At 40.4% G+C, this 13,531-nt stretch overlaps 1 protein-coding gene across 2 annotated transcripts in view; it reads right to left on the reverse strand.

Moving 5' to 3' along the window:
- Positions 1 to 2,615: 2,615 nt before the first annotated feature.
- Positions 2,616 to 13,531, reverse strand: part of map3k4 (mitogen-activated protein kinase kinase kinase 4) — a 297,498-nt gene continuing 286,582 nt past the window's right edge. For both annotated transcript variants that reach the window (XM_004914648.4, XM_002936262.5), the window contains exon 26: positions 2,616 to 3,101. In XM_004914648.4, coding sequence (XP_004914705.1) covers positions 3,081 to 3,101 — 21 coding nt within the window. In that variant the 3' untranslated portion in view covers positions 2,616 to 3,080. The remainder of the gene's footprint in view (positions 3,102 to 13,531) is intronic.

The following is a 13,531-nucleotide window of genomic DNA, read 5'->3' on the forward strand; positions in this document are numbered from 1 at the left end:
TACATCAATTAGTTTGGTAAATGAGAAAATTATCATTTGCATAATAATTTGAAACAGGGTGTAGAGTGGATGATTGCTCTTAAATGACTTGCCCCTGAATTGTTTCTGCTTTAATTGCATCATAGAATTGCGCAGGCCAATCAATGCACGACATGACAACCTGGCTGGAGGACTCTATTGATCTGTATAATGATGTCTTGTCACCTTGGGACCATTGACGTCCCCAAACAGAGGCAAGGCAGAATACAAGCCCCCCGGAATATTGCAAACCTTCCAACTGTCCCTTTTTTCTTCTTATGGCCCGCTATTTAACATTTCCCTGCTTGTCTTTGGGTTTTCTCAGCTCCCTACCTCCCTGTGTTCAGATCACTGTGCAACACAAAGCCATCTCTAATCATTAAAGGGATTGTAAACCCAGCTGCAACACTGTCCCTTTGCAGCCCCTAGTTATATATACATCAATTCACTATTTAGAATGCTGATTCCCAATACTATGTCAGCCATCTTGTGGTTATTTTAACTATAGAAATTATTGTCATTTTTTTTTCTTTATTACACTGTAATAAAACCTGGGAATAAAGGACTGGGAAACTGTGCTTATTGCTTCCAACTTCAATTGCAGGAACAAAGAACATGAATCCAGATTTACACAGATCAGCTGGGATTCTCATTGGAGGATGTTTTGCATTTTAAAGTAGTTGCAGGCTGTGGAGAGTTGGGGAAAAGTTTTATTGTGCAATATTGCTTTAAGAATAAAACCAACATATTGCTGGACTACAGCTCCGAGGCCTCAAACTTCATTGAATACTACATTATCTGGGATTTGTAGTTCAGCAACAACTAAATCAATTTGCATTTACCAGTGCAGTAAAACAGGGTTTGCAGACCCTTTAGAGGAGATGGAAAGGTAAAAACTAAGTAAGCTTTATCAGAAAGGTCTATGTAAATGCAGCCATAAGCACACACAGAAACGCTGCACTGAGTCCTCTTTCAAAAGAAACACAGGATTTCTTGTCTTTTTTTTTGTAAACATGTTGTTCGGGTGTCTTACTTCCTCTCTCAGAAAAAGTCTTAATTCCTGTGGCCAGAGTCTGCACAGCTTTCTCCTCTCTCCCTTCTACTGCTCCCCCTCCCAGAAGAATGCTAAGAACTCCATCCCCCCTCCCTTAGGAATTTGTGATCTGAGCTATAACTGCAAACAGGAAGCTATTTAAAATGGCAGCTGCTGTCTTAAGCAAACTGCGAAAGCTTTTAGGGCTCTACTCAGGTATGGCAATGCTTTCTGCAGAATATATTGTCCTAGGTGGCACTAATGTGGAGAATCTATTGGCAGTAAAATGCCAAAATGACTTTCCTTCTCCTTTAATGTAGTTTCAGCTATGCAGGAGGCAGAGCCAGGCAAGCAGCATGAAAGCGCTAAGTAAGAAGCAAAGTTTGTGCCATTCTGTCAGGTAATGCTTGCAACAGGCGGCGAAGCACCCACAGTATCAGTTCCTTTAGTTACATATTTGAATGTGCTTTACATGCGTAGACCACTGGTAATCACCAAAAATGCAGAAGGAGGCATTTTTGAGTGATTACCCAGGATCACTGCATGTAATGTATTTTATATGGGGTGAAGTGAAGGTGAAGGTATTGTGGGCACTTCATTGCCCATGGGAGAAGAAATTTCTTATGATGAAGCGCTTCTGTTCCTGTTTGCCAGTTCTGCTTCTAAAGTATTCCAATACGTCTAACAATATACACATTTATAAACCATAAAATATATTATTTGTTTTTACCTATGTTTTTGTTATGTACAAGGCAGCACATTCTCATGACTTGTACTCTCTATCTAAATGGCATCCATGGTAACACAGTTGTGTAAGTTGTGAGCGACTTTATGGGCTTTACTAATAAATTGATTTCCTACAAACCTGGAACCTAATTATTGTGCACAGGGTTAGTCTAGAAAAACAGGTTGTATTTGATTGATAACTTCCCTACCCAGAAAATTTTCTTCAGATACCCATGCTTCTACAAAGACAGCTCTATAATTCCCAGTACTAAACCTCATGTTCCAGTACAAGGGTGACCCCCTGAAAGTGAAAGCTTATATGATTCTTGTCACTATTCCAAATTTTGTGTGTTTTCCTTTCTCTGTATGTTAATGTTTCACTTATTAGTTTGTGAAAAACAAAGATATTTACACCTTTTACATTTTGTGATCTCTACATGCCACATACAGTAGTTTTGTAATCCTATGAATATTGGCTACCAAATTGTCCAGAAGGCCCTTGGCATTTATACTTGTGTATTGAGAATCATTTATCAACACTGGCCAAATTTGCCCCAGGCAGTAACCCACAGCAACCAATCAGTAATTTGCTTTTTTTCAGCCAGCTGCAGGTAGAACAATGAATGCAATAATTTGGTTGCCATGGATTACTGCATATTTTAAAGCAGCATAATGTTATTATTTGTACATAAAACACTAATCATGCTTTTAATGAGGGGTGGGGTATTTATGTGCTTAAAAGTGTGCTTTGGAACCTACGGGGACACAACTGCATGTTAGTTTTTGGGTAGTATTACCCCTATGAAACCCCAAAGATCCAAAAAATAATATCAAGCCATTATGAAATAAACCATTTATTTTGAAAAAATGTTCTATCATTTTCATTATAATTTTGCTTTTTGCATAAGAGATATAAAGTTTAACACATCCCCAGGGGATAGGTTTAAGTACAAACAGGACAAATAAAACATATTCATGGTCCAGGCTCTAGATAAAACAACTCGCACTTGTGCCAGAACAGTTCAGACAGTACAAAGTTTTATTACAGTTCTCAGTTTTATGAGAAATAACAAGCCAAGATAATGAATTTAAAACAATGTGATGCCCCATGTACAATGGTAATGGCACATCAACAGCACATGCAGCTTCTTTTGAATGTAATGAATTTTGTCTCAGTTATCATCTGCATGGTAACAAATAAGATGAGAAACTGGAGTGCTTGTCACTATGAAGTCTTTGGAGTCCTTATGTAAATATTACATACAGTATTGTTAAAGTTGACTTGATGAAAAACATTAGGCCTTCATTCTTCATCTGTGCAAACCTGATAAAACATAAAAAGTATTTGTTAAGTAAAGCAAAGACAACAACTGTAAAAAAGGAACCTAATTTTCAAGAGTGCAGGGAACCATCACATGAAGATTCACATTGCACTTGTACAGAAAGCTTAGTCCTAACAAATTCTGTGAATCATACAATATAGTTCTTAATTAAGAAACATCATACATGGAGGATGGAATTTTCATTTAGGAAAGACTAACAAGTTGCTTGGCAACATGTTTTTCCGTAGTCTAGAGAACCCAGAAATGTAGAATCTGCAGGATGTGGCAGTGAGGACCTTGTCAGCCAACACCAGTATCAGTGGTATGTATACAATATTTGCCAAGGTTTTTCCAAATTTACAATTTATTAATAATAAGGGTCCTAAATTACCAGTCAAAAAGGGCCAGAGTTAATGGGATACAGTCCCCAGATTGAAGGCCTAATCAAACATCCATATCAAATAAGTATCCCAAACTCAAAACAAAATTTCAGCTTAAAGAAAAATCAAATTTTTATTCAAATATGCATTTAAAAAAAAAATAAAAATATATATTGCCCCCCTCTTATGCCAACCTCTATATGGATTGGTGAAAGGATACCCACATCTCTGTGGTGATGAGAGGGCAACTTAAAATATGTCTGCGGTATATCAATGACCAATTGTATATATGGGGAGGTGATCAGGAACAGTTTGAGAGTTGTGTACATGATATTAACATTAATGATCTAAACCAAAGGTTCACCAGTCAATTCAATAGGGAGAAAATAGACTTCTTAAACGTAGAATTGATGGCAGTGGGCAATGATTCACATCACGATTTTTCACAAGCCGTGTAGTGGGAATACGCTCTTATATGCATCTTCCTGTCACCCAAGGAGGCAGATAGAGGGGATACCCCTTGGACAGTTCCTAAGGTCCCTTTCGGGATCAGGCTTGGGATATGGATAGGAGATTTGCAGAACGAGGTTATAAGCAAAAGGTGTTAGAGAAGGCTTACCAAAGAGCCCTGAATGTGGAGAGAGAGGAGCTGTTGGCCCGGGTAGGAGAGAAAAAGAAAAGGGAACAAGTGGGCAGACAAAGTTCCCCAAGTGAGCACATACACTCAAGGATTTCGTATCACCAAGTTTGTATACTGATTTGACGAAGGGAAATGGTCGAAACTTTCTTGAGGTTTTAGGGAGCAATAAATGTGGAAGCCGTAGGTGTGTAACATGCCAACATATAAAAATATCTAAGTTTAGATCAACTGTCACAAACAAAAGATTAGGGATTATATTAATTGTAACACCTCTACAGTTATCAATCTAGTTACTTGTTTGAAGTGCCAAAAGCAATATGGGGGATGTACCAATAGATTACTGAAGGAAAGGATAAGGGAACACTTGAGTCAGATAAAAACCCTCAAGCAATTGAAAAGAGTAATATAACAAGACATTTTGCATTATGCAAGGCATCAAAAAAGTGAGATTAGGAGTGAGAGGGGGAAGACTCATTGAGTCTCTTAGCCAGGAGGGAGGTGTTTTGGATTTTTCATCTACATACGCGCTTACCTTTGGGCCTTTATTATGAGTTTGATGTTACATGTTTTAATTGCGATTTAATAATGTGTTTTTACTGTATAAAAAAACCTTGATATTTTGTTACTAAACTGATGTAATTTTAATGAGGTCATAATGGTAAGGGGTGATATTAATTGATATTATAATGAAAAGTGCATAGTGTGGCCACAACACCGAACACTGATATTTCAGGATACTATAATGAAAAGTGTAATGTCTGGAAGTGTTTCTTAATGGAACCCATGGCCAGTCGCATTAAACATGCACTGACTAATCAGGGGTTACGTTTAGGCTCCAGGAATGAAATAGTTTTAATGTATGCAGATGACACACTTTTGTATTTGGTCAACTCTGATCACGCCTTACCACAAGCACAAAACGTACACACACTAACTACTTGGGCCTAAAACAAATTGGTCCAAATCTGCGATCTTCCCAATTGATATCCACCCACCAAATTCTCCAACCCAAATACAGGGTTTACAATGGGTTGAGTCCTCCAAGTTTGGATCCACGCTGGCCTCTGTAAATTCACTGAACTTAACATCCAACCAATTATTAAGAATATGGAAATTACAGTAGAGTCCTGGGCCCACCTTCATCTATCTCTCATAAGGGCATATACATTTGTTTAAAAGGATAATATTACCAAAGTACTATTTACCAAGCTAAAAAGTCTCATGTTCACCAGACTGGCTTTGCATATGCATAACTCCCAATTAGTTAAGGTGGTCTAGCAGCCCTGAATCTCTATTTATATTACTTGGCAACACAACTTAAGCTGGCCATACACGTGGCGATTCATGGCTGAATCGGCAGGTAAGGAGGTAGAAACAATAGGATTTCTACCTCCTTCTGCCGATTCAGCGCTGAAGGGAGAATTTTGGTCAGGCGCCTTCTATGGCGCCCGATCAAAATTTTCAAACTGGTCCGATCGGCGAGTCGGCCGATATCAGCAGTTTCCTGCGATATCGGTTGACTCGCCGACATACCATACACGCACCGAATATCGTACGAAACGAGGTTTCGTACGATATTATCGGTGCGTGTATGGCCACCTTTACAGTAGCTCATAACTGGGCCACGCCATCTCTGACAAATGCATCAGCTCAATTGGAGGCACAAATAATGGGGTCTTAAGGGTAGTAATGGAGTACCTTCTACCAGGCGCTTACCATTGCTCATACCAGTAGGGAGCATTTTTTAGCATATTTGGTGCTCCTGTATATTAAGTTTTTAAGTTATTCCAGAACTTAAAAACTTAATATACAGGGGCACCAAATATGCTAAAAAATGCTCCCTACTGGTATGAGCAATGGTAAGCGCCTGGTAGAAGGTACTCCAGTACTACCCTTAACTTCAACAACACTGCTCAGGACACACCCAATTATGGTGCCACCCAAATTTACAACATCGCAACAGTGTGCCAGACCCACAGTTGTGGGAACAACATGGAATTAAATATGTCTCTGATATAATAGAAAATGTAATCTGCTGGCATTTCAAGAACTTAAACAAAAATGTATCCTCCCCAACAGAATGCTCGTCCATTACTTACAATTAAGGAATTCGATGGTAGCCCCGTTTGGAAATCAAACCATAGACACAAGCCTGAAGGGAACTGAGGCAGAAATACACAATGTAGATCTCAAGAAAACATTGTCATATTTCTATATGCCAGTGATCCCCAACCAGTGGCTTCTGAGCAACATGTTGCTCACCAACCCCTTAGATGTTTCTCTCAGGGCCCCCAGGTATTTTTGAATTCCTGACTTGGTGGCAAGTTTTGGTTAAATAAAAACAAGATTTACTACCAAATAAAGCCTCTTGTAAGCTGATAGTGGCATAGAGGCTACCTAATAGCCAATCTTAGCCCTTACCCTTAGGCACCTCCATGAACTTTTATGATGCTTGTGTTGCTCTCTTTTTACATTTGACTGTGGCTCACGAGTAAGAAAGGTTGGGGACCCCTGCTATATGCAAGTGTCACAGATAGGAAGCAAATTTCTGAGTAAATTGTATACTAAATGGCAACAAGACATTCCTCAGATCATGGAAGAGGTACTGTATGGGAAGATATACTAGCTTTTACATTTGAAGGGATTATTAGTAGTAAAGATAGAATGACGCAACTAAATTTTTTGCACAGAGTATCTCTCACCCCACAGAGACTGCACAAAATGAACCCAGTATTAAGGCCAGAATGTCCACAATGTAGATGGTCCCCAGCGGGATTTATACACATATGGCTTTGCCTACAAATTCAGCTATTCTGGAAACAGGTAGTGCACCGGATCAATATTGAAATGGATCTTTCCCTACCAATAGACCCCATGGTGCTGCTACTACTACTAGAAATTTTTCCAAAATGGGCACATCGAACTCTATTATTTATACTGTGCACGTATGCAAAAAAAGATCATAGCCATAAACTGGAAACCTCAGGTAAGGCCAACTCCTTAAGTCCTGAAAACAAATTACAGGGAAAGCCATTCCTCTATACAAACTGACATATACAAGAAGAGGTTTCCCTGGAAAATCTGACAGGGTTTGGGAACAGTGGACTGACACTGACCCTGATGTGTAATCACTTTGTACTTAATACCCCCCATTGGAAAACTGCCTTATGATAACGGACTAAAGGCTACCCCCCCGCCCCTTTTTTTCTCTCCCATCCGTTCCATGTACAAATATGTAAAATAACAGTCACTACATCTACAGTGATCCCTATATGATTACTAATTAGAGCATAACCATACATTTATAGCTTATCTCTACTAGGAAAAAGCATCAGAGTTTGTTTTGTTGTTGCTTTAAACTTTTTTTAAGGATAAATTGAAAGGTAGTTATTTTTTTTCAAAAACCGAGGGGTATGTATAAATGCAGGAAGTGTGTTAAGTGAAAATTTAAATCACAAACTAGAATAGTTATGAGGGGAAAGGAAATATATAACATTTATTCAAACATGTAGTCTATATGAGAGTTAATGTGGTTATAGATATATAGGCAAAATGGACAGATCTATTTCTGTAAGAACAGGTGAATAAAGGGGGGGGGGGCTATATACTAATCTTAAAGAGATACTGACACCAGAAATTAAACCTTTTTTTTACATCTATCATAACATTGTCTTTGCATGACCTTCATTTTTGCCATAAAAGTATTTGCCCAATGCTTTTATTTTACCGGTCTGATTCCCCATGTTCCCCTATAAGGGGGCTGCCATATTTGTCCAGCAAGAGGCTGTTAGCATTAGAAGCTATAACTGACAGGCTGAGAAGGGACAGTCAGGTTGGCAAAAGTGTCAGGTTTAGGAACTTTAAGTAAAAATTATTTACAAAAGCAAATCAAAGCGAAACTCAATCAACATGACCTATAGGCAACTGAAAAATGGAGATAATTCATCAGAGATACAGTGAATATGATGCAAAATATAAAGATGCATTATACCAAGTACAAGATCATTACTCACTAATTGTGCTCCATTATAAATCTGTAAGAAACGCTGAAGGGGGGGGGGGGGGAAGGAAAATCAAGAAGGGATTCAACCCGTTCCAAAGGCAAGATTGTGATCATGCTAGTTTCTAGTTTTTAGTAATAAATGGCATAAAGGTGAAGCCCACATTTAAGCCGAGCGGAGACTTAGTTTGTAATCTGTATATCCATTGACACTCTTTTCGTAAAAGAATTCTGTCAATGTCACCCTTCCTGGCCCCTAACTTCACTTTCTCAATGCTAAAGAATGAAATGGCCCGTATATCCGACTGATGAAAGTCCCGTACATTTCTCGCCAAAGGTGTGTCTTTCTTGTGCACAATCGTGGCCACGTGTTCTTAGACCCTCTTTCTGAGCTCCCTAATTATCTTGCCCACATACATCTTGGGGCAACTACATATTCCACTATATTAAGTGCAAAATACAAAAAAGGAAGTCAATCACGATTCAGTAGGTGCAAAAAAACTGCCTCCATGCTGGTTTTATTGGAGCAATCAGTGAGAAGGATACAGACGTTTCAGGAACCTCTGGTTCCCTTTTTCAATGTAGCATTCCCTAACACCCACCCCAGGTGAACAGAATTTAAACTACAAGGTGCAAGTCCATGATCATACGAAATCTCCCGAGATCTCGGGCTGTTAGTGATGTCAGTCATAGGTCATGTGATAAGGATCGCAGACAAAGCCTCGACCTGGTTACCAAGGCAACATCTAAGTGTTAAACAGTGCAGAATTATTACAATGTTATACACGAGGCAGATTTTTAAGGTGAAAAAACAAATATAGATAAACCAAACAATATTTACACATAGCACCTAACATATGCTGAGAATACACATGAAAATCAAATTGAAACTCACCAGTCTGCAGGACCCACAATAAAACCTATAAAAACCATTGAAGTTCTATTCTCTCATTTAAACCTGCGGGGGAGACTGTGTCTAACAGGTAAGTCCAACGTGCCTCACGTTGCAACAAAATGCGGTCTCGATCCCCCCCTCTTTTAGGTCTATTGACCTGTTCTAGCACTTGAAATCTTAGTTGTGCAGCATTGTGTCCCATCTTCACAAAATGCTTAGCTACAGAAGTGTTATGTTTATTGATGATGTTTGATCTATGCTTGTCAATTCTGTCTTTTACGGATTGGATAGTTTTGCCAACATATCCAAGCCCACACGGGCATTTCAAAAAGTACACCACGAACTTGCTAAGGCAAGTGTGGTACCCCTTAATCTTTACTGGGGCCCCAGTTCTAGGATGCATGCATTGATCACCCCTGATGATGCTGTGACATTGGGAACAGTTTAAACATGTACCATTCACAGGTTTGGAAAGGAATGTCTGTTTGGTTAATGGCTCTTTGCCCATGGCATGTACCAGTTTATTGCTCAAATTATTTTGTCTTTTGTTAGCAAAAATTGGCCTTTCAGACAAAAGAGTTCCAATTTGCGGATCATCCTGTAAGATGTGCCAGTTTTTTAAGATAATGTTTTTAATATCATTTGATTCAGAGCAATAAGTATGTACAAAGGCAATGCCTTTCTTACTGGTATCATTCAATTGTTTGCCCTCAAGCAGCGTCTCTCTATCCAATTTAAGTACCGATTCCTCTGCTTTATCCAATAATCCAGGATCATATCCTCATGCTAAAAATTTATCTTTAATTTCTGAAACCCTGGCCATACACGTTTTGTTGTCACTCACAATGATTCTGGCTCTCACCATTTGACTAAATGGTATCGATTTTTCCTGAAAGCACCTTGCATGTAGATAGCTGTTTGTATCTGTAGGTTTAGAGTAAAGGTCGGTATATAACTTGTACCCATATGGGATTTTAACCTCTAAAAATTTGATGGCCCTATCAGAGATGTTCATAGAAAACTTTATAGTGGGGTGACAACTATTCAGATATGTGAGGAATTCATAGGCCTGATAAATGGCTGAATTCTGAACAACATTGTGCTCTGAGGTCCAAAGAGTTAAGGACGAACTCACAGCACAATTAAATAATGCTGAGTGCACATTGAATTCGGATCAAATACAGGGCTCGCTGGCAGGATTCAAAAGGGACCTGGAAGCATTAAAATTAAAGAAATTTCAGAGAGACACTTTGGATTATCAGTTTGATAGGGTGTATTCCTGGAGAAAGCGTACTACATCGGATACCAAGACATTATCACCACTCCCTGGCACGGATAGTTAATCCTATGATTTTGTGGAGGATTCTGACAACAGCACATCCGGGGCTTCTGCACCTGCCCCAGCCAGGAGGAAGTCAAAAAATGCCAAGGGAGGGGGAGGGAACAAGCCATCTACAAGCCCCAAGGGCATCTAACGTCCGAGATTCGGACTCATCAGCAGACAAAGGACAAGGGGTATTAAAACCTTTCTAGCATGATTCTAAATAATGATCATATTTCTGTGTTGCAGAAGCGGTTACATTTTGTTCCTACCTGCAGGGGGGATCCTTTTCAGGTACAAACTGAACTGTATAAATTTTTCCGTAATTTAAATTTAAAAATTGCTTTTTCAGGAAAAACACATTTGAAAAAAATGATGATCCAACTGCAGGACCCCTCTCTTCCAAATTACCTGACAGGTATGATCTTTCCATGTTAAAACTGAAAAGTAGATACATTCCCTCACAGTCACACCCTAGCCTGCAGTTTTTAACACAAAGGGTTAAAAGCCAAATTAACAGACTACTGTTGGGTAGACACCGTGTGTATCACAACCTTACCACCTCAGAAAAAATTGCATTGAGAGAATTGGAAGACAATCCAGATATAGTCATTAAGCTGGCTGATAAAGGTGGTAAGATTGTGATAATGGATAAGAATAGCTACCATACGGAGGTTGCTAAACAGCTTGATAATAGGCTGCATTACAAGGTATTACCTAGGGATCCTGTGTTTAACATAGCTAAAAAGATTAATACGGTGGTAAATGATGCTCTTCAGAAAAAAATCATTAGTGAGAAACAAGCAGAGTTTTTTATTAATAAAATTCCGGTGTTATATATTTTACCAAAAATCCACAAGGATCCCCAAAATCCGCCAGGTCGTCCTGTTGTTGCTGGGACAGATTCAGTGTTACAACCTCTTGCTATTTTTGTGGATAAGTTTTTGCTAACATGGCAAAATTCATATGGGTCCTAACAAGTTATATACCGACCTTTACTCTAAACCTACAGATACGAACAGCTATCTACATATGCAAGGAGCTTTAATCCTCCCACACAGAGAAAACCGATACCATTTAGTCAAATGGTGAGAGCCAGAATCATTGTGAGTGACAACAAAACGTGTATGGCCAGGGTTTCAGAAATTAAAGATACATTTTTAGCACAAGGATATGATCCTGGATTATTGGATAAAGCAGAGGAATCGGTACTTAAATTGGATAGACGCACGCTGCTTGAGGGCAAATAATTGAATGATACCAGTAAGAAAGGCATTGCCTTTGTACATAGTTATTGCTCTGAATCAAATGATATTAAAAACATTATCTTAAAAAACTGGCACATCTTACAGGATGATCTGCAAATTGGAACTCTTTTTTCTGAAAGGCCAATTTTTGCTTACAAAAGACAAATAATTTGCACGATAAACTGGTACATGCCATGGGCAAAGAGCCATTAACCAAACAGACATTCCTTTCCAAACCTGAATGGTACATTCCCATGTTTAAAGGACAAGGAAAGTCAAAATCTATTAAGCACACTAATAAATAGTACTACTATTCCTGTGTAAAAACGCTATATTTCCAACACCATAGAGTAGCAAGAACCTGCTGTTAGTCTAGGATTAAATGACTATGAATGTTAATGTTCAATGCAACCCCATCCCCCTTCCCCCTCCCTCTTTCTTTCTGTATCCCCTCCTTAAAGTTGAAATGCAAAAATAAAGAATATATAAAAACAAAACAAAAAAAAACGCTATATTTCTGGCTTGCCTAATGAAAGATTTACAGAGATACACTTACTACAAACTACATGCTTGTTTCAGTGAACGGCACCGCCAGGGGCGCTTCTGCCATTAGGCGAGTTGAGAAACTCGCCTCAGGCGGCAGAAGTGCCCCAGTTACCAGGGGCGGCAAAAAGCCGCTCCTGGTAACTTTAAGAGCCGAATTTCCGGTTTTTAAACCGGAAATTCGGCTCTTCTAGTGCAGAGAGAGCAATTGCGCTCTCTTCACTAGCGATCTCACCGCCCCCGGACCCGCTCCTGCGCTCAGAAGGTAAGCGCTGGGGAGCAGGGGGGGGGGGCGGCATCCAGGAGCCGCCTCAGGCGGCGATATGTGCAGAATCGCCCCTGGGCACCGCCATCTTTAAAAACCCTTTCCCTCACCATCTCTACTGCGCATGCGTCCCCTTTCTGCTCCCCGCTGGATTACTAGTGGCACATTCTGCTTTTTAACCTCCGCTCCCTGCACCGCACTGGAGTCTATGTCCACCAGTAACACACACCCACCCTTTGTCCCCCCAGCTCTGCTCCCCGCACCTTTGGAGTCTTTGTCCACACACACCCCCACCCCGCACCAGTAACACACCCCCCCGCTCCCCGCACCAGTAACACACACCCCCCGCTCCCCGCACCAGTAACACACACCCACCGCCCCTCCCCGCACCTTTGTCCTTGTCCACAACCCCCCCCCGCGCCTTTCCAGTGGTCTTTGTCCACCACCGGTAACACTCCCCCCAGCACTCGCCTGTCGCGTCCTCTTCTAATGGCTCCGGCGCGCCGCTGCATGCACTATTTATATAGCACGTCGCCATAGCAACCACACGCCGGTTGCCAGTCTGAAGGGGAGCGCACCTGCTTGCTTGCTGAAGAGGGACATGTGCGCATGCGCCGCCTAGCAGTCCTGGTCACCAAGTCAGTGAAGGAGCGATGCATTATGGGAATCCTCTTTACCCAGCTCAGCGTTTTTTTTTCCTGTTTGGCTTCTGATCATCTGAATGATCGGAATTTGCGGAGACTTAAGGGCACTACTGAGACAACTGATGGTAAGCCTGCAGCTTGAGATTAACTCTTTATTAGCCTTTTCTTCTCCTTTAAACTGTTCCCAATGTCACAGCATCATCAGGGGTGATCAATGCATGCATCCTAGAACTGGGGCCCCAGTAAAGATTAAGGGGTACCACAATTGCCTTAGCAAGTTTGTGGTGTACTTTTTGAAATGCCAGTGCGGGCTTGGATATGTTGGCAAAACTATCCAATCCGTAAAAGACAGAATTGGCCAGCATAAATCAGACATCACCAATAAACATAACACTCCTGTAGCTAAGCATTTTGTGGAGATGGGACACAATGCTGCACAACTAAGATTTCAAGTGCTAGAACAGGTCAATAGACCTAAAAGAGGGGGCGATCGAGAC

The sequence above is a fragment of the Xenopus tropicalis genome, chromosome 5 (assembly GCF_000004195.4).
Source record: "Xenopus tropicalis strain Nigerian chromosome 5, UCB_Xtro_10.0, whole genome shotgun sequence".
Classification (NCBI taxonomy): Eukaryota; Metazoa; Chordata; class Amphibia; order Anura; family Pipidae; genus Xenopus; species Xenopus tropicalis.